This window comes from Oreochromis aureus, linkage group 18 (assembly GCF_013358895.1).
Source record: "Oreochromis aureus strain Israel breed Guangdong linkage group 18, ZZ_aureus, whole genome shotgun sequence".
Taxonomy (NCBI): domain Eukaryota; kingdom Metazoa; phylum Chordata; class Actinopteri; order Cichliformes; family Cichlidae; genus Oreochromis; species Oreochromis aureus.
In genome coordinates, this window is record NC_052959.1 from 29,999,224 (window position 1) to 30,021,293 (window position 22,070).

A 22,070-nucleotide genomic window follows, 5' to 3' on the forward strand; every position below is an offset into this window, starting at 1 on the left:
GGAGAAGGACAGACATTTGTTTAGAACTCTTAAAGATGTTGAAGAAGCAAACTCCTTTAAGCAATTACTTTGGTGTTCCTCCACCTCAAAGAAATGTCAGAAGGAGTACGCAAAAAAGCGCGTATTCTCGGAAAAGTGGTTTGAGCTGGCTTCAAAGAAATGATGAACCCAAGATGTGGTGCAGAATATGCCGTAAGATCCCACTCTAGCGTACAAAAACAGTGCTTTTTAGGGCAAACCAGTTGCAACTTCTTTTCTGAAATTTTGACAGCGAAGCCCTGACCACTTATGTGCAGACTGTAAATACATAATGTTCTGCGGGTGTGTTGTTGGTGATTTCTGAGTCGATATTGTTACTGGGACCAGTGTGAACAGACTACATCCTGTCAGCATGTATTGTATTGATGTATTCTTAACATGTATAGCAAGTCTACACAGTATTTATTAATCCTTGTATGACCTGAAATCTATAAGCAGCAAGTTTTATACAACAAACTTTCACAAAACACATAAAATAATCACAGATTTTCCTCCAACTCACATCAACCACTAATTCTAACAAAAACACTTCATTTTTTCTTTTTGCTTTTCACACTATGAACAAAACTGTACATGAGTCATTTTATATTTTCACCCAGATTTCTCAGATTCTTAGATAAAAAAAGAAATGATGGACATTTTAGATAAACCTATTGGATAAATATACTAAATTATGCTAAAATTCCTTCATAATCAGCATCTCACTTTAAAAAAAATGGATGTCTTTGGATTGTGGGAGAAAGCTGGGAATAAACACTAACACAGTTAACCTTTTTTGTCCTTTGGCTGGTTGAGAAAGATATGAGGGGAAAAAGCCAAATAAAGGAACATCAACACTGCACATCATCCTGCGCCAACACCAACATGGTTAATGCTGATTATAGCAATCATAAAAAAATTTTTTAAAAGCTCAGGAAGCAATATAATTAAAAAAGAAACCAAGTGTACTATATGTGTTTTTTTTGTTACTTTCAGGAAATTACATAAACTGCTCTTACAGAAAACCCCCTCTCCTTACTGGCATCTAATGCAACAAATGTTTTGCATGCTTGAAGCACAACATTCCCTTAAGGTGCATTTCCTCTTTCCCTATTACATAGACTTGTAGTCAAGACCGCCTAATCCGAGACCAAGACAAGACCAAGTCGAGACGAGACCCAAGACCAAGACAGAGACAAAAAAAGTCTTTAAACTGCAGCCAGATGCTGCTACGTTTACGGGTGTCAGGCATATTTATGAGTTTTTGCACAGCCCTCCTCACCGCTGTCTACGGTCTCACTCACTTACTGAGAGGACAGACGCATGCTCCACTTGACTGTCGCGTCTCTCACCCTCTCTGTTTTTCACATAATGATGTTATCCTATGTCCTCGCATGTGATTGGCCACAATATGGAGGGATTGGAGCATAGCTAAGCCACTGTGTGAGAGCTGAGCAGCGAAAGGAAATTAAGTGAGGGTAGAAATGACTGAAAGATTAATAGGCTCTGGTTTGAGTTTTGTTCAAAAAAGAATGACTTCATATAGGAAAAAAAAAAATCACATATGCAGGACACCTTAAACTAGTTTTTTAATTAAGCAGCAAGGCAGAACAAAGTCGGGGCTGTATCAAGACACAGGGACTAAACCCCAATTCAACCAGACCCAGAACTGATCCAGAATTAAAACAGGACTACAACAGTTCAATATCAGGACTACTTAGGACTTAACCAAGACAGAACCAGAATCAAAAGTAGATGATAGTAGCACTAAAAATCATCATAGACCTGCACACTTTTTTTTTTTAATTCTACCAAAGTACACTGTTTAGATTCAGAAAAGTTTATATAATTATTTAGCCTTGTTGTGCAAACAAGCCTGCATAACTTCCTTATACACACACAATACGGTAATATTACGTTGAAGCACATTACGTATCACTCCGCGAGGCTCCTCGGTAGCCGTAATGCTCCGACAATCCATCAAGCGGTGCAGCTTCGTAGCTTACCAAAGTCGAACTAAAACATTTTTTGACAGATTGCTGAGCGCTGTGTATCACATAAAATCGGTTCGCGGTCATCAAGCACAACCAGAATTCATACAAAAGGCGCAAGCAGTCAACTTTTGAGAAGATGAAAGGATTTCAGGCCGTGCATGGCGTTAGCGCGGCTAGCTCGTTAGCGTGGTTAGCTCGTTAACACGTTGACACCGTCCACTCCAGCCCCACGCGCGGGGCGATGCGCAGTAACTCATTAACGGACATTTGCCGTGTCCATCTTGTCGCTGCCTGCAGGTGAAGCGATGGGGAGGAGGGGGAGTTGTGTTCAGTGAAGGAGAGGCGAGGTCGAGTAACGTTGCATAGAGACAAAAGTGGACGACAGAGAGGCAAACTTGCGGCTCCGCAACTATAATTATAACGTAACATAGACTATATCGATATAAAGGATATTGTCACGTCTTCTATCTCGTATAAAAATATATCGATATTTAAAAAAAAAAAAAACAACTCGATATATCGCCCAGCTCTACTGTAGGCAACACTAACTGTCAAAGAACCTGACAGATGCTTACGGCCCATCAGTTGACCAATGTAGTATTTGCCAAAGCTTCACAATGACATGTTTTTGTTCTTTTGTTTGTATAAAGGTCAGCCCGACACACTGTTATGTTGATCAGTCTGGATGAGTGTTTGATGAAGCACCACACATATGTCTTTCATGGTTTGCCAACCTGTTCACCAACTCTCCAGTTGGTCTTCTGCACACGCTTCTGCTCACTCTGGTCTCGGCTTGACTATATAAAAGGAAAACCTCGTTAGCCAAATCATCACCACCTGTCCCTCCAGCCTCCCTGGCACCGCCCCTTGAGCTCACTGCATCACTCCTCCCCTGCGGCTGAGCCAGGGACCACTCCTCCACCACAGTTGGTTTTCTAAATAATATTTATTGGGTGTTTATAATTCATGTAACCATCATCAATTACAATAACCATAAGTCTGCATTTTGTTATTATTCAATTAGCCAACTGCCCAGACCAGACACAGTGACATTCCACCAAAATCCCTTTGATCCCTTTGAGCTATCATCTTCTTTATGACATCAGCACACACTAAAACCCCTAAATAGGGAAAGGTTCCCATTCTTGTCAGTCTTTCAAAGATAGTGGAAAAATTCACTAGGCAGGAAAACACTTAAAATACTCAAAACTTGTTTCTCACACAGTTGACAGTATTTTTAAAAATCTTTAAGTTAGTACAGAGATTTAGCATCAACTTCAATTTGAAATATGAGTCTGTCAAATCCTGTTGTATGCAACCTGAGAGCCGAGAACGAAAAACTTAAACAGCAAATCAAAGAGCTCAAAATGAGAATAAAACTCTCAAACAACAAAACTCTACCATACGTGACCTTAAAGTCGAGAACGCCGACCTTAAGCAGCAAAAAGAGAGCTCATAAATGAGAACAAAATTCTCCAAAAAAAACATTGAAGTTCTTTTCAAACAAAGTGGGTTCTCTAAAAACAAGAGGAAAAGAGACCTGCAACTAGAGAACGAAACATTTCACTTCAGAATTCAAGAGCTTGAATTTTGGAACGGATTTCTACTGGAATCAAAAAGCTCCAATACCAAAGAAATTCAGCAACAGAAAGAGGTGATACAGGAAATGCAGGATGAAATCAGAGAGTTGCAAAGTGACAAGGCAGGCTTGGTTATAAAAGTGGGAGACATGGAAAAGGACAACCAGTCTTTAAAAATGAAAATGATGTGATGATAAAACGCATGTGTGAGCTGAAAAAGGACTTTGAAAAGGAAAAAGATGACATGCAACAGCAAATACAGGCTGTTAAAATGAGCTCCATCAGGCAAACACAGCCTTTAAAGAGTTACAAGAGAGTGAAGAAAGAAAAAGGATCATGAATGAGGAAAACAAAACAACGAACAGTGCACAGCTCAGACAGACCCTGGAACTCCAATGCTTTGCACATGAAACTGACATATTAAGGCAACATAACGAACTTCTTGAACAGGACCCCAGGAGCCTTCCAAAAGGAGTGATGATTGTCAAAAGAACTGAAACCACATGATGAGGGTGTGAAAGGAGAATCACGGATGTTCAAAGCCACTGAGAAAGACTCTGAACATTATTTGAACGTGATCAACAGAGAAAAGGAGTTGTTGTGCCATGAATGTGAGGCACTGAAAAGAGAGCTTGAACAGGTCAAGAAAAATCTGTGTGATGTACAGGAAGCCATGAAAGCAAAAGACATGGCGTTGCAAACCCAAGCTCAGACTCCCACAGTTTCACAGGAAGAACATAACAGTCTGATAAACAACTACGATGTCCAAGTTAACGCACTCTTACAACAAAATAAGGCCTTAGAAAATAAGGTTAGTGGCCTTACCAAAAAGGTGTGGAATGGACGGGAAGCGATGAGACAAATTGAAAAAAACTTTCAAGAACAAAGTCAGCTGCTCGAAAATCTCCAAGGAGAATTCGAGGAGTTTTAGCACAACTACGACTTTGGCACTCCCTATTAAACCTGGTTAACGCAGGATAAATAGGGAGGGGAGGGGTGGGTATAACTTAGACAATGGACATTTGACTTAATTGGCCCAAAATGAGTGACTGTGCCCGGACACTCAGTAGCAAAAAAAAAATTACAGAGATTCAGAGAGAAAACAGTTTCTGCATAGACTCCTATAGTACTGTAAGTCTTGTCATCACCTGGTGTCCTGCATAGAGTGCAGGTTTAAGGTATTTACCTTCAGACTTAGAAGCTATGCTGCGTCAGGGTTTATAACAGCTGTGCCCCCCAACCGGTCGAGGCAGATGGCCGCCCCTCACTGAGCCGGGTTCTGCTGAAAGTTTCTTCCTGTTAAAAGGGAGTTTTTCTTTCCCACCGTCACCAAGTCTAAGGAGCTTGGAAAGAAAAGCGCCTGGACTTCTTTAAGTTTAACTTAAAGAAGTCCAGGCGCTTTTCTTTCCAAGCTCCTAGACTACTATGGCCTTGATGACTGAGAACCTTCACAGACACTGTCATCAAGGGTTTGCTCACAGAGGATCATCTGATTGTTGGGGTTTCTCTCTTACATTGTATGGTCTTTACCTTACAATATAAACAGCCGTGAAGCGGCTATTTTTTGCGATCCGGTGCTTTAGAAATACATCTTAGCTGAACTGAACTCCATAACATCTGGACTGAAATGCCTACACACAACGGCAGGCATTTCAATCAAGAACTCTGTCCAAAAAGTTCAATGACAAGCATCAGCACCAGGATTGTTTTTTAGCTCACCAACAGTTCATGTTCCATACCCAGTTTTTATTGTCCATCATTCATATCACTGAACGAATGCATTCATCTGTTTGCCTGATTGCAACTTTGTAAGACTGGGTTGGGAGATGTTCTTGTGGTGAGCTTTTATTCACATAATTGGTTTCTTTAATATTGAAAAAAATAAATTTCTATAACTGGAAATGTCGTTCTCATGTGTGATTATCATATTGTTACATGGTTTGAAGAATAGAGAATATATATAATTTACTCATAGTAATTTTAATATCTAATGTGATTGTGTTTCCTCATCTCTACTTATGTGCTGATGTGTTCACTGAGGCCATTGTATGGTCCATTTTGGCTGCATTTCCATGTTTTAAGCATGAAATTTGTTCATTTAAAGGGTGTCTCGTGTATCTCTTATGCAGAAATATGTATTGCCTACCTGGACAAATGTAGCACAGATCTACTATTATTGGCCTAATGTATTTTAACAATCATTTCAGCATCCAGATAATCTCTTTCATACTCCCCCTTAGATGAATTTAGCCTGGGTGTGATGAAATAGGCATTTGAAACAATAACTACCAGTATCTTTGAATGTGTGTGATTTCACTAACCCTACATATTTTTTGCAAGACAACTGGGTGCTTTTATGTAAAGAATGATCTGAGAACACTGAGGCTAATGAAGTAACAAGAGAAACATACTAAGTTTTAGTCTTTTAGTTTGCATGATCAATTTTGATTATTGTTCATTTTCATTGCCATGTCAACATGTTTTAGAGCAACGTTTTCTCATTTTGAACTCTTTTAGGTGTAAGTCATCGTCAGTGATTACCCTAAGCCCAAAGCGACACCAAACATGGACAGCCAAAATGTATCATTTTGTTTGCATGTAATTGTTCTCCCAATTCTTATAAATCAGGAAACAACAAAAACAACAATTTTAACTTACAGACATGAAACACTTTTCCCCCCAAAAAATTCAATTTTGTCTTTTACAAAAATATAAGGTTAGGATAATGTTAGATTTTACATTAATACCTATGACTGAGACCTCAAAAGTACTTCCTCGACTGCTTCAGTGATAGCCTGTTTGATTTTAGTAGTTACGTAAATTTGCGGTCAATTTAGACTCAATTCAAAATCTCCTACTTGGGACGAACACAAAAAGCTAAATGTCATAGCTGACTTTCTAAACAAACCTATCCATTTTTGCAATGTCAATTTTTGCTTTCACTAAATTGCAAATGTTTAACCATAATTAGCTTAGCTGTCCTACTCTTGTTACTGTTGATTCCTACTGCTGTTGCAATCAAATGAACATCTCTGCAAATATAAATTGGCAGAGACCTTAGAAACTTACATACACGACATAGTACAGTTCTATGATACATCACCATAATAGAATGGCTGGAATATAACAAGCTAAATAACCAGGGGTGCACATAAGTGGGCCACAGGTGTGCATTCGCTGTCAAAATAAAAGACGCGCACCAGATAAGAAGTTGCAACGCGCGTTTGCGTACATAAGATTTTTTGGAGGAGGACAGACATTTGTTTAGAACTCTTAAAGATGTCGAAGAAGCAAGCTCCTTTAAGCAATTACTTTGGTGTTCCTCCACCTCCAAAGAAATGTCAGAAGGAGTCCGAACCGCAAAAGAAGCGCGTATTCTCGGAAAAGTGGTTGCAGGAGGTGAGCTGGCTTCAAAGAAATGATGAACGCACAGAGATGTGGTGCAGAATATGCCGTGAAAATCCCACTCTAGCGGACAAAAACAGTGCCTTTTATATGGACGCAAGCGCGTTGCAACTTCTTATCTGGTGCTGGCGTCTTTTATTTTGACAGCGATCGCGCTTTATGTGGACCACTTATGTGGACCCCTGTAAATAACATAATGTTCTGCCGGGTGTGTTGTTGGTTTTCCCTTGATTTCTGAGTCGACAAGCGCCTTTGTTACTGGGACCAGTAATTTTAAGAAAGACTCCCATTAAAACCCATGAGAAATGCAAGAAATGCATTATTGCTCAGTCTGCAATATCTTTCCCAGAACAAACACCAATTGCAAAGAACATACTAAAAATAAACCTGAAAAATCTGTTTAGAACAGCGTGCTATGTTGCAAAGAGTGAACTACCACTGGCAAAATTTAGCAGTCTTTGCAAACTTCAAAAAGCAAATGTCCTCGATCTTGGTTCCACTTATCTCTCACCCGTGACTTCAGTGGAAATTTCAAATTCAGGATCTGACACAGACTGATTCATGTTCTACACAGTTCTTACAAGTTCATAGAAATTTCTGTTCAATTAGAACCAAGTATTTGAGTTGATGTTGTAATATGTGTTTCAACAATTGTTTGATTAATGTTTTGTTTCCGTTACAATATTATACTTTAATGTATAATATTGTAAAGGAAACAAAACATCAATCAAAAAATTGCTCTCTTTTTTATTCGGGCTACTTAAATTTATTTTGGGCTACCAAAAACTTAAGAGGCCCTGCCCGAAGGGCTACCAGGGATTTTGAAATTTTGCGAGCCCTGAACAGACTACATCCTGTCAGCATGTATTGTATTGATGTATTCTTAACATGTATAAGCAAGTCTACACAGTATTTATTAATCCTTGTATGACCTGAAATCTACAAGCAGCAAGTTTTATACAACAAACTTTCACAAAACACATAAAATAATCACAGATTTTCCCTCCAACTCACATCAACCACTAATTCTAACAAAAACACTTCATTTTTTCTTTTTGCTTTTCACACTGTGAACAAAACTGTACATGAGTCATTTTTATATTTTCACCCAGATTTCTCAGATTCTTAGATAAAAAAAGAAATGATGGACTTTTTAGATAAACCTATTGGATAAATATACTAAATTATGCTAAAATTCCTTCATAATCAGCATCTCACTTTAAAAAACAATGGATGTCTTTGGATTGTGGGAGAAAGCTGGGAATAAACACTAACACAGTTAACCTTTTTTGTCCTTTGGCTGGTTGAGAAAGATATGAGGGGAAAAAGCCAAATAAAGGAACATCAACACTGCACATCATCCTGCGCCAACACCAACATGGTTAATGCTGATTATAGCAATCATAAAAAAATTTTTTTTTAAAGCTCAGGAAGCAATATAATTAAAAAACAAACCAAGTGTACTATATGTGTGTTTTTTACTTTCAGGAAATTACATAAACTGCTCTTACAGAAAACCCCCTCTCCTTACTGGCATCTAATGCAACAAATGTTTTGCATGCTTGAAGAACAACATTCCCTTAAGGTGCATTTCCTCTTTCCCTATTATTACATAAGAAACATGAGTCTGATTCAGAAGGACTGACAACCGTATGTGTTGTGAGAGAGTAACTTTCATAGACCACAGATGGATCACAACTGTGCCTTTGCTATGTGCACAATATTGAATGTGCATACATTCATTGAAGTCAGCAGAATAACTAGAACAGCAACATACATAAAGAAAATATTAATATTACACCAAATGCAGAATTTGTACAAAATTACTTTATTTCCTCTCAGAAAATGTATTTAAAAGCAAATGCGAACAGATAAATGTAAACATAGGAGGACATTCATGAGGTATGCTACAATGTTTACAAAGTAGAAGTGGTTACAACTCTGTCAGTAGTTACTAACACGCTACAGGTTTTCTGAAATCAGAGTTCTGCAGTTCAAAGGTGTTTCTAGCTCCCACACCGGAGCACTTAACATCAAACCTGACCTGCCTACTTGAGCTTGCACAGCTCAGCGGCGGCTCCTTCTGAAAGCCAAAGTCCGATATGGAGCGGCTGAGTGAACTTCATCATGACTTTGTGGAGGAGTTTTACGGTGTCGGTGACACTGTAGAAGGACAAAACACCAGCACTGTGATCCAGGTACACTCCCACCCTGGAGGACCAGGTACCTGGGATTGGGGTTCTAATGTTGTTGTACTTGAATTCGTAGCTATTTTTGAAACAATCTAAAGCCCAAGACTTGTCATTGTTCCCAAACACGCATTCAGCGAAGCTCCCCGTTCTGCTGATACTCTTGTATGAGACGGCTACTAAAACGCCCTTCCCGCTCCTCTCCACCTCCAGGTAGTGGCGTCCAGTCAGACTCTCTTTACTCAGGACCTGCCAGGTGTATGCAAATCTCTCTGGATGGATAGGATAATCCCGTTCATCTACCATAAAGACTGCTTTTCTGTTCTCATTTAATAATGCCAGGTGGGGGTTTGTAGAGTTTGGATCCAGCGTGATTTGGCATGCGTAGTGTAAAAAGTCAGCTCTGATCTTCGGTTCTCGCATTTGAGACTTGACCTTAGGCTCTGCCTGAGACCAGTACTCAGCTGGTTTTAATGGTACAACATTTGGTTCAGTCACGGTTGGTAAGATCTTTGCAGATTCTTCACGTAGAACCTCCTGCAGTTTTTCTCTGGACTCCGACACAGCCACTGTAACCTTCTCAAAGTACCGCAGACGTCGGACTCTGATAGTGGGTTGTTCTCTAGATTCACAGAGACGGGACAGCGTGGAATAATTTAACAGGAAATGTGTGTGATCTTCCGCTTGACAGAGCTTTTGCAAATCTGCATCCTTCCTTCTCAGCTCAGCAATCTCCTGCTCCACTTTCTCCCGAGTTTTTTGGAACCGACCTGCTTCGGTCTTTTGCCGCGAAACAATCTTCTCCTTCAAATCAGACATAGTTTTCTCAGTCATGCGGATGTGCTCCATGAAGACCTTCTCAGTGTTCCTTAGTGCATTTGCAGCAGAGTGATTTATCACAGCTTCCTCTTGTTTAAAAGCCTTCACATCTTTCTCCTTCTCTTGGATCCTCAGCTGGATTTTTTGCTGAATCACCAGCACATCCCTCTGCCGTTCAGCCCTTTCTGCTGCAGCTGAGACTTTGGTATGACCTTTATGATCGTCTTTGGAACACAGATAACAGATGCAGTGCTGATCAGTGCGACAGAACAACTTCATCACCTCTTGATGGCGAGAGCAGATGTTTTCCTGAAGATTTGCACTTGCTTCCACAAGCCTGTGTTTCCTCAAGGGAGGTATATCATAGTGAGGCTGGAGGTGCGCCTCACAATATGAAGCCAAACACTGCAGACAGGACTTGGAGGCTTTTGTTTTCCTGTCAGTGCAGGCATCACAGGCCACATCTTCTGGACCAGAAGAACCACGTGGATCTTCTTTTTCAGTCTTCTTCAGCTCCTCCACTACCCATGCCAACATGCTGTTTTTTACCAGCTCAGGTCTCCTCATAAAAATCCTCCTGCACTGCGGGCAGCTGTAGATCATTGCATCATCCTCCTCATTTAAATGACTGTTGATGCAGGTCATGCAGTAGCTGTGACCACAAGGAATAGTCACAGGATCATTCAGGAGATCCAAACAGATTGAGCAGCATAATTTATCTCGTTCAAGTTTGACTCCTTGTGCCATGTTACTGTGTGGTAAGAACGGTTGTCTGATAACTGAGCTAAGAGGCAGAGGCGGTTTAAGTTTTTATGAACATCTGAGAGGAGGAGGGTTTATTCAGGCTGGACTTCATTCCATTAAGAGGAGTGGCATCAAAAACTAATTTGTATTTCCTGTCAAGTATGATTTTTCAGGTCTGAGGTGTTAACGTGAATTCCACAACGCGTACATTTTAATATCACTTTTACCGTACTTCATAGTTATTCCGGTTACCGGCCACAAATATAAACATATCTTGGTTTCATAAACACGGATAAGACACTATGCCAATGACAAAAACCTTGGTATGACACAGATAATCAGTTTACTATGGTGTGTAAGCACCAATAGTCATAGACCTAAATAGTCACAGAGCATAGTGGCTGATAGGCAATCAGTATATACCTCTAGATAATCACAACGAGTGTGATGATGTGATAAACCTGAATATACAGGCATGTAAAAGCAGGTCAGTATGCCAAGTCATGAAACAGGAGAACACTTGTTGGCATGTAACCGCGGCTATTTTTAGAAACTCTAACCGTAGTCATCGTGTGAAGGAAAACGTTTTGGAGAACTCGGGGGAATTCTTACAACTCTGGCAAGAGTCGACAGGGCTATCAGAAACTTCTGCTGCTAGCTCAAACAAAAATAAGGACATTTTATAATCTGGGCCATGGAAGGGCCAAACAAGTTATTCATTTGTTCAAAGAACCACAGAAGTCTCATGAAAGTTTGCCCAAGCATTTCGACGGTGCTTTGTAGACTTGGAAAAGGCTTGCGACTGGGACAAACTAGCGATTATATGGGGAAAATGTTTAAAACACCAATTTGAAGCAGCTGGAAAATGGGTCCACACTCCGTTTACTTAGGCCTGGTCGCTACAGAGGTCGTGGCCTCGTCTTTCCAAGTCAGAGTAAAATGCAGCTGGAGACTGGTGTTTAACTCTAATCTAATTGAGCCTTAAGCTACATTTATCAGTTTACAGTACTGTTCCTACCAAGGACTGTGGTTATGGTCTAAAACCGGCTTTATAAATAACCTTTATCACATTATTATTATCTTTTCCACAGGGGTTTTAGGCCCTCTGTTAGAGATGAGCTGAGTAACTTTTATATAGTCGGGATTTGGAAATGGAGCATGAACACCTTGGTCTAAAACTATTCTGTGCACATCCAGGTAACAAGCCAGCCGACAGGACCCCCGAGGATTCAATGATGAGACTGGAAAAACGGCTCCATGTACATCTTTGTGTTAAATGAGACGTATTTTTTCAATACGTTCATAAAATTCTCTTAAGAGAGGAAAGTTTTGAATATGTTTTAAGAATTAATTAACATAGCATGACATTACTGGGCAATAGTACTCAGCTAAAGGTATAAACGTGTACCAAAATCTCCCCTAAACACTCTGGATATTGACCTATTCCCAAATTTTGATTTTGTGAACCAACTAACAACCAAAACAACAATAGCACCAAACTGCCAAACTATCAGATGTGTCTGATATGGTGCTTGAGAAAGTGATTTCAAGGACTCGTATTCCTGTAAGTATCTGAGATTTTTACCAAAATCCACATTTACAAGTACTTTGATGTCATCAAATTGGAAATTCTAATAATGACTGATTCAAATAATTATGGGTTTAAAAATAGTTTTTATTGGCTGGTGAAATTATTCCTTGAAGACAGTTAATGTTTCAAAATTAAAAAAACAAAACAAAAAAACCTACAAGTTATCTTACTGACCCCAAATCAGTGCTCTGAGTCTACAGCTGTACACTAAAGTTCACTTAAAGTAAATGCAAGAGAAGGAAAGTTTTTTATTTTCCATTTTTTCTATTTTGGTTGAATGTAATGACATCAAAGTGGTAAATTCTGGGTACTGGAGGGAAAAGGAGAATCAAACTATATCACCCTGACTCCATACAAAGCAGTGTGGATTAAAGCTGAAATACACCACAGGGAAAGAAACTGTGCTGGTGTGTGTGTGTGTGTGTGTGTGTGTGTGTATGTGTGTGCATTTGCTACACAGGGAGAAAAGGAGTATTGTGTTGTTAAGTGTGTTCAAGAGAGGGTCTGAAAAATGGGAAAAAGGGGTTATTGTGAATGTGCAAGTGTGCAAGTGTGTGTGTGTGCGTGTGTGCAAGAACAGTACATTACAGGACTGAGAAGGAATGAGGAGTGCTGGTTTCGTGCTGGGCTGTTCTTGTATTACTCATCCTACATCGACTCGGATGCCTTTCAGTGATGACCTGGTTTGTCATTAGGTTACGGTTAAGGTTAAGGTTAGGTGGGTGGATACTAGTTACAGTTCACGTAAAGCTCCAGGAAATCAGTGTTAGGTGGTTAAATGTTCTTAGAAGTGAATGTGTTAGAGGCCAAGCAAAACAAGGAGGAGTGTGTGTCATCTGCCCCCCCACAGAGACCTGGGGACAACCCCCCGCTGGGTCTGGATGTGAATACCACACATTCTCTTCATCCCACACCCCTCATTCCATCCCATAATGCACTTCCTGACATTCTCCCTGCCTATGAGTACATATGCTTGCTCTCTCACACACACACACACACACACACACACACACACACACAGCAGTATCTACTAGTTATAGCTTTGGCAGAGCCAGTGTGTCTGCTGGTTTTCAGTGACACTTCAGTCCCATCCTTCACAGTCTGACTTCTTTCAAAAGAAAACAAACCCCTATTATCAGTCTGTTAGACGAAACACTGAAATAAAGTTAAATGTGTATCTTCTGACGAGGACCTTCAACAAACCAAAGGCACGATCAGCTCTGCCTTACTTGTGAAAATGTCTGTGTGATAACAAAGCTGCCCAAAATGGGATTTATTGTGTGTCCTGTTAAACATCGACAAGGAGAAAAAAAAGTGCTGTATTCAGCCAAAGACAAAAAGGTTTCATGATGCACACACACACACTCGTTTTCATATCTTAGTGAGGACATGTCATTGACATGCTGCTTAACCTAACCATCAATAATCCTAACCCTCAGCCTAAACCATAACCTGACTGTAACCCTGACACTAAAAACACATTCTGAGCCTCAAACTCATGGGAACGGGCATTTTGTCCCCATAAGTGACTGTTGGTCCCCACAAGTATAGTAGCATGACAATTTTTTGTCCTCACAAAGATGTCAAAACATGTACATGCACACACACACACACGCACGCGCACACACAGTGTAGCTGAGATGTGTGCGCTTCACTCCCCTGAGTGCAGTCTGAAAGGACAGAATCAAAAGAACCCACAACGATGGATTCATTATGGAAAAGCTGTCACTGCTTTATTGGAAGGTCAGCCCTCATCCAGGCTGATCAAATGGGAAGACCCGGACACTCTCAGACATGCACAACATTTTAAGAGACTGAAGTGTCACTGGAGACCAGCAGACACACTGGCTCTACAAAAGCTATTACTGGGAGCTGTTATTAATGAGAGGCTGAGCCTTCAGCTATCGGGCACCCCCCTCCTGCGAAACCAGCTCCTAGTTTGGATTCGGGAGACAGACACCCTCTCTAGTTTTAGGATTAGACTCCAAACTTTCCTTTTTAATAAAGCTTACAGTGAGGGCTGGTGACCTTGGACCATCCTTTAGTTATGCTGCTGTTGGTTGTCTTTCTTCTCCACTCGTCTCTTTTCACTCCCCAAATGTTTATATATCATTAAATTGTGTCTTTTATCGTCCTCTCTTTTACGCTGCTGTGTTTATGTGAGACAGAGAGAGAGAACAACATGGTCGGGGTATCAAATAATGAGGTCAGTGTACGTACAAGTATTCCTTTAAGATTAGGCTCAAGATTAATCTAAACACTCAGTTTCAGACAAGTTTTTCTCCTCTTGCCTCTGAACGATACCAGCTATCATCATCTCAGACAAAGCTCTGGCTGTGAGCACAGAAACCCCGCCCACTAGCTATTCAAATATTCTGTTTATGAGGAGCAGCCAATCAGAACAGCTGGACTAATAAATAAGGATTATTTTGAATGAATCATGCAAAGCTACTATAGTTTAGAATAGCACATAGGGAGGTGTGAGTGGGCAGGTCTGGATGAAGCTTTAAAGAACAGCCTGTTTTACCTGGTGCTTGAGGTAAGTAGGCTCCAATTAGCTTGGATCGCTTCTTCTCATAGCCCTTCTGTGTGATGTCACCTGCCATAGAGAGAAAGACAGAGCGAATTTAACTTTCCTTATTCTCATACAGCAATACTCAGTGAGAGAGCCAAAGTCAGTGTTAAGTAAAACATGGATGATCAATGTTTTCTAAACTTTACTTCAAGATTCAGAGATCATTAAAGCTGCACTGGGCATGCAGGTTTTTATGTATTTTAGATAAATGTTCACTGTTCCGGCTCCTACAAGCATAATTTATAAAACCAATGACAAATTAACAATAAGACTGCAATGAACTGAATATATTTCCCCTGAAAAAGCAAAACAACTTAAGGTACTAAAGCATTTAGAGAGATTACGGTATGCTTATTGTTTGCTTACGCTTTTCACTCAACCAAGACCGCATGGTTCAGTTTGAATGAATGTGAATGTGCATAAATGAGGAACTCAAAGCATTGCAGGTGCAGCTGATTCACCTTTCACAGTGCGACAAACCACCTCAAAGCTTGCTGACCGATCTCCCCGAGTGATAAATCAAACCTCGCTACGGTACCATCAGCAGATTTCCACGCAGCACAGAGCACATCTGAATCCAATAGCGCTTTTATAAATGATTCCCGGCATTGGGTTTTAACCTCTGGGGACTGTCAGATCACCAGGAGGGGAGGGACTGCTGCATTTCAAAAGAAAGTTAAGAAGAGAGAGCCAGAAAATTTGGGGGTGAATCACTGCAAAGTAAATATGCGACTGCTGAGTGTATACACACAACAGACCAAATGAGTGTGACCCCACCCCAAATTATACTCCAAGCAAATGTAGCTGGAAAAAACAACAGTAGCAATTTCAGAGAAAAGCAGAAAGCCACAGAGTGAAGGATTATGGGAATCGAGTTTTAAGAACCGACACAGGCCCCAGATTACAATATGCATTTATATTAATATTTATAGAGAGGTAAATATGTTATATATACTGATAAACAGTAAATACCATATAGTCTTTATTCTATTTCTAATTCTACTCTATTTCAAATAAAGTTACAGTATGAAAGCTGGAGAGTCTGAGGAGGTAGTTTGTGGAATGCTGAATGGTAGTGACTGAGGGAGAGTCAACGAGCCAACAAGTCATTATTGTATAAATGTATTTGGTGGAGACACTTGGATGTTTGCGTCTATGGGAGCCGAGGCCAGCTGATGTTCTTTATATTGTTTTTGATACTCGTTTCTATTTTCTTAAGCGTCAGTTTTAAATATGCACTGAATATGTGCTAATTTACAAAATTTCCAGAACAGAAACCTGCAGATTTCATTTAGCTGACATATTAGAATCAAACGGTTTTACCCTATAAACAAGAAACTATGTCAACAGCCTGAAAGAGTCCGTTTCCATCGCGCTGTTTGGGATAAAATACTTCATAAATCAGGTTCTGAATGAAACTCCTTCGTAAAAACTTTCAGATATCAATATGGAAAGATAGTTTGAGTTATAAAGGTCCACCAAAGAAAAAAATAAGAGTCATTACAAAAACACATACTTTCACAGATCTCACCGGGAAGCTTACTAGTTGATAACTTTTATAAGAAAAACTACTTTTTGTCTTGTTAGTTTTCTGAAATATTATGTTCAATATTGAAAATGAAGCAGTATCTATCAAACGTGCAGAAACAAGCAACAAAATGCAGTGAAATAAAACCTAAATGTGTATTTTGGACATTTTCTTTCCACTAGTCTGCAAGAAGCCATGTTATACAAGCAAAATAGCAAATGGATGAAAAATGCATGTGCTTGCCTGAGGTGAATCAACTTAAATATGATAAAATGTTTCTACGAGATGCAAACGTCTAATTAAAATATTTGCTTTTTGCATGACAAGCAGGCTCTCTACGAGTCTGCAGAGTCCACGTGACTTGATGAATTGTAGGTCCAGACAGTGTTTGGTGCTTGCAGACTTCAGAGGAATTTTCCGGTTAGGTCTGTGTGTGCAGTTGCAGGGACATTTGGATTCAACATGTTCGGAGCAAAGAGGACGGAGAGGGCTGGAAGGGCTGGAGAATAGATTCAGGATGAACTTCCACAACAAACTTGTGCGCGTACCATTCGTACATTTTGTGGGATATAAAAAAGGACCATCAGAGGAGTGTTTGACAAGCAAGTTTGTCTTGGTGATGTTATACACTCCTTACAGTCTGTGTGTTTTTGTTAATTACATGCTCATGTTCAATGTGCTTCTTGGTTTTAGAAAGCAGGTCACAGGACACATGTTTTCTATGGCACGATAAAAAAAACATTTACACCCATCTCCATATTTTGTTACATTTGGGCTCCACTACAGCAGCTGTACGAGAATCAAAGTCCAAAATAATCCGCATTTGTCTGATACTGAGCCCCTGATTGGCTAACACTCACAAGCAGAAGGTTTGAACAGTGGGTGGGTGGGGCTTCTGTGCTCAAATCTGCTCGCAGTGATATGATGCAGAGCCAGTGGTTCTGTCATGCACACACTCTCACATCAGTCAGTGGATGTCATGGTGGGAATGGATGACCCACCATACTTTCTGAGCCACGGGCGCACCGAGGAGGAAAAACTGAAACTGGCCGTTTAAAGCGGTGTGAAGCTGAGATTCTCACTCTTTTTGAACAGCCACTCTTTTAAACCAATCAGGATAGAAAAGTCACAGTCCCTGCTTTAAACGCAGGACTCTAAAAATACCAAACATTCTTCGTGCAGACTAAATGCTCCGCTATTTACATATTCTGAATTTCTGTGACGACTGTAGCTGCCGACTGATGAGCTGCGGAGCAATTTCAGGATTTCTCTGCCTGGAGGATGTCTGAGTAAAAATAAATAATCTTTTTTAAAAATCGGGTGAGTGTGCTTCCCAAGCAGCGAGCGACGCATGAAGCAGACCTGAGTGACGCTAAACCTGCAGAGGATTTGTCGAACACGGAAAAAGCGGTTTGCGTGGCTGACTTGACAAATCCTTCTTAAACACACAAACATGTGAGTAACTGGCTGGGATCAAGAAACCGGCTGTGGGCACAGACGTCATCTGTGATGATGTCAGCACAATGTATGTGTGTGTGAGAGATTTCAGTAGCATGAAGGCACATGGCAATAATTATCATCTCTGGCAGGGGATCCAACTACCCTGCTGAGAGAGAGAAACTGGAAAATACTTCAGGCACCGAGGGAGGTGAAGACACGTGGGTAAACAGAGGAGGTCTGACCTTGTCTTTTAGATATTGACTTGTTGAGGAGGTGACACACAAACACTCAGCTAGCATGTTCTTGATTTAATTGGAGTGTTATCAGCAAAGCGGAGACCGAGTGAAATGAACATGTCAGTCAGCTCTGTGTTAAAAATCATCCACCCAGTCGGACAGGCGGTCCATCAGCCTGTCAGTCACTCTGTCAGGCACAGAGTCAAACACACTGTGGCTGTATATTAAACTACCACAAGATAAATGCTGTCTAATGCAATCAGGTTTTGTATAAACAGTGCGTTCATACAACTTTCCACGTTACTGCAGGTTTACACGCGGAAAATAAGAAAGACGTGCCAGGCTTTTAGGATCATTCCCAGGAAGGGGCTGCCATTGCTGCCAGTGCCGTTTTAGTCAAGAGGGAAGTGACAGGTTGGAATACTCACGCTTTTTCCTAAACGTTTAACAAAACACCCCAAAAACATGTTTTTGCTTGATGTGAAGTAGTGAATTGTAAAAAGTTGCGATGTTGACACGACATTAGCAAAATTATTGTGAAGACAAAGTTGGATTTGAAACCAAGCCCAGTGATGAATACCAAGTAGGGATATATTAAATAAAATAGATGCAAACCATACACACATAAAAACCAGTCATAAGCCTCATAATAAAACACTTTTGCTTATGGACACAGCTGAGACACTAAAATGTGCCTGTGAAAGAAACTGAATGTGATTCTTATGGTTACAACAATAAAATAAAATGTTGCTGTGACTCTGAGAAAAACCCACAAAGCAGATTTGTCATTATTTTTCAAACTCTTGCAATTTTCCAGTGAAATACAGATTTTTTTTTTACCTCTCTGAGCCTTTGAAAAGTTCTCTGCTCTTTAAAAAGTAGGTAAGAAATGAAAAAGATTAGACACCAAGGATTAAAAAGGACAGGTAGTACTAATGAGATAAGTTTTTGTCATGAAGTCTATAAAACACAAGAAACTATGTTCATCTTCAACCAGCAGTTGGTGCTGTTTAGCACCAAAACACACTGAATTTATAGTCAAGTATCGTATTACTCTGAAACTATGTTACTGATTTTGTGAGGATTAAAGTTATTTTTCTGCAAGCTAGTGCTCGTGCAGGAAACCTGTGCATGCAAGTACAGCGTACAGAGCAGGTCAAAGGTCAAAGCACTCACTCAAACTGTGTTTACAACAGTTTTGGTTAATGAGTTGATATTTTGCCATCTTTTCTCTTCCAATTAAGTTCATCTAAGCTGGAGGATTATTTGTAGCCTCTCCCTCGATCTCAGGCGTTTGACTTGATGAGAATTATATTTGTATGACAGTTTGAAACAGAAACTTCCAAAATAAGATCAAACGAAAATGAGAGGTCCTCCTCCTTTCTCAGACTGGGGTGAGGAATGAAGAAGCAGATGATGAGGATAGAGGGATGAGGATCTTTAAATAGGCACAGTGGAAGGAAGGATGACTCAGGCTCTGCTATTCTGTAACTTCTTCCCTCCGTCTCACTGTCTGCCTATTTCAGTTAGAAGAAAATGGATTCAGGGTGATGTTTTCACAGGTCAGAATGAGGTGGTTTAAGCCCCGAGAGCTTAAACTTTCTCCAAACACAAACAGACACAAAGAGCTTCACTTTTAGCTCGAGTGAGTCAAAAATCTAAAAGACTAAACACAGACGAGAAAAAAGCAATCAATCCTTCGGTTCATTAAAAACAAAAACAATAAACTGGACAATGAAAAAAGACAATCTGGATTTGATGAATTTGCTGATTTATTGCTTTTCTTTAATGATGATGTGAAAAATGAAAAACAGAAGAAACCATATCTGAAAAAGAAACCTCCACAGTTTTGCAGAACACATCTTTGGGAATGTTTATGACCACAAGGAGCTCTACCTCCAAGCAGAAAGCACAGAGTCATGTTGGAGGGCGAGTACTTCAGTCTGCAGCTTCTTTACACATTCAAGACGCCTAAAGCACAAATGCACCAAGAGCAGAGGACTAGGTACGGCTCAGCATGAGCAGCACATTGAACAGTAAGCGCAGAAATGATGACGACTGATCGATGAAATTAAAATGGTTTTACATGATAACCCTTTTAAAAACTGGCTGTAACTAAACAAAGGCCAAATAGACATAAAACAGCACCCCGTGCCCCAGAAGCATCTAAGAGAAAATGAAAGTCTGGGAATCAAACTTTTCTACCACAAGTTTGCTTCTCTACCCTCCAGTCCAGCCAGAGCAAAGCAAACACAGGAAAACTAAACCAATTAAAGGATAGAGCAAAGAGTACCTGGTATCACTTAATTTGCATCTAGTTCTTTAATCATAAATGTGTACTATTTACACAGTTGTCACCCTTATCACCAGCACTGTTGGACCACGCAGCAGGCCTTTAGTTCCCAATGTTTCAGCCCCATGCGAGGCACAAATCCAGCTACAGTCCTGTGTTTGTCTCTGAGTGCTTCAGTGTTTTGAAATATGCATGGAGCAGCATGATGACAGCCGTAAAACCTCACTATAAGCTGCCTATGAATTATTGACACGCAGATATTTACATACTGCAGGAAGCGCCCTCCCCGACTCCCCGCTAGACATCAGACTGGCACGCTCTTAACCCCGACCTTGATGTCAAGCACCTTGAGTGGTCGATGTATAAATCACTCCTTCGCGCACTTGCAGTACAGTGTGGGCGCCACTGAAGTCACCATAGCAACTGATGGGCTAGCACGTTACATTACGTGTAAAAATCTGTGTGATAGAGTCTGACACAGACCTCGCGCTCACCGTGGAGTTTGCCGTGACTGTTTTAAACACAGGACTCTGGACAGTTTCACTCTTAGGTTGTCTTTCAGTTCCAATTGAAGGAAATCTTAAAGCTACAGCGTGCAGTTATATTTCAGACAATGTGTTCTTGCAGCTTTGTTTCAGCAGTTTGTGTTTGGCCCTTTCCTGTTTCCACACAACAATCGTCCTGCAGAAGAAAGTCAGCTCCATAAAGACATTAAATAACTCCCACAGAGCTCTGACCTCAACCCAAACCCACACCTTGAAAGAGTGCCCGACACCATCATCCACCACGGCTGCACCTCATTTCGGCTTACAGGGACCTACAGATTTAGCTGCAAATTACTGCAGTTAAGTTCAGCATCTGGTGGACAAGAAAAAGCTACAAAAGCCGATGCTGCTGCAGCAGAATTTAACTGTCCACAGTTCGAGAATGGGGCGCAAAACTATCACGTTTACGTCAAAAACACTTTTGCTCACGCAAAGCAAAAGTCAAACGTGCTCCGCGTTCAATCTCAGACCAACTTTGATCTGCTGAATCACCTTCCTGTGGTGAAAGGATGAGTGCAGCAAGTCAGTTTGTACAGAAACAGCCAGCTGAGCCTGCATGACCATATACAGTGTGAGAGAGAGAGAGCGGGAGAGAGACACCGAGCCAGGGGACATGAGTGCTAGTAGCAAACACCCATGACAAAAGGAGAGGCTGATATAGAAGAGACGGAAACATGGAAGAAAAACAGAGACCAGCAAAAAAAACATGAGAGAGCGAGAGAGCAGGGAAGTAATGACACTGACAAAATAGAAACGGGAAGAGAGGAAGACTGAGCGTGTGTGCGTGTGTGTGTGTGTGTGTGTGTGCGTGTGTGTGTGGTATCTATCCAGCACCTAAAAAGGAAACAGAGTTGATTTTATTGTTTCCACACTGCAACGCTACAGATAACAGACGCGTGAGAGGAAGGAGATAAAAAACTAAAAGCATAAGAAGGAATTTCGTGTAGAGTAGAACAGCATGAAGTGAATGAGGACATAAAAAGGAAGGATAGAGAAACAATTCTGTCATGTGACCACTCTGGACTAATAAAAAAAGCTTTTTGTTCTGTTTCTCAGTGATTCTCTCAAACAGAAAGAAGAGCTTCAGAGTACAAGCACAAATGCATAGAACAA

The 22,070-nt window shown here is 40.5% G+C and overlaps 1 protein-coding gene across 5 annotated transcripts in view; it reads right to left on the reverse strand.

Annotated features, from left to right (window-relative positions):
* Nucleotides 1–22,070, reverse strand: part of LOC116327403 (disco-interacting protein 2 homolog C) — a 226,563-nt gene that overhangs the window by 98,838 nt on the left and 105,655 nt on the right. For 4 of the 5 annotated variants that reach the window (XM_039601846.1, XM_039601844.1, XM_039601843.1 and 1 more), the window contains exon 2: nucleotides 14,868–14,939. The exons of the other annotated variant lie outside the window; for it this stretch is intronic. In XM_039601846.1, coding sequence (XP_039457780.1) covers nucleotides 14,868–14,939 — 72 coding nt within the window. The remainder of the gene's footprint in view (nucleotides 1–14,867; nucleotides 14,940–22,070) is intronic. 5 annotated transcript variants of the gene reach the window in all.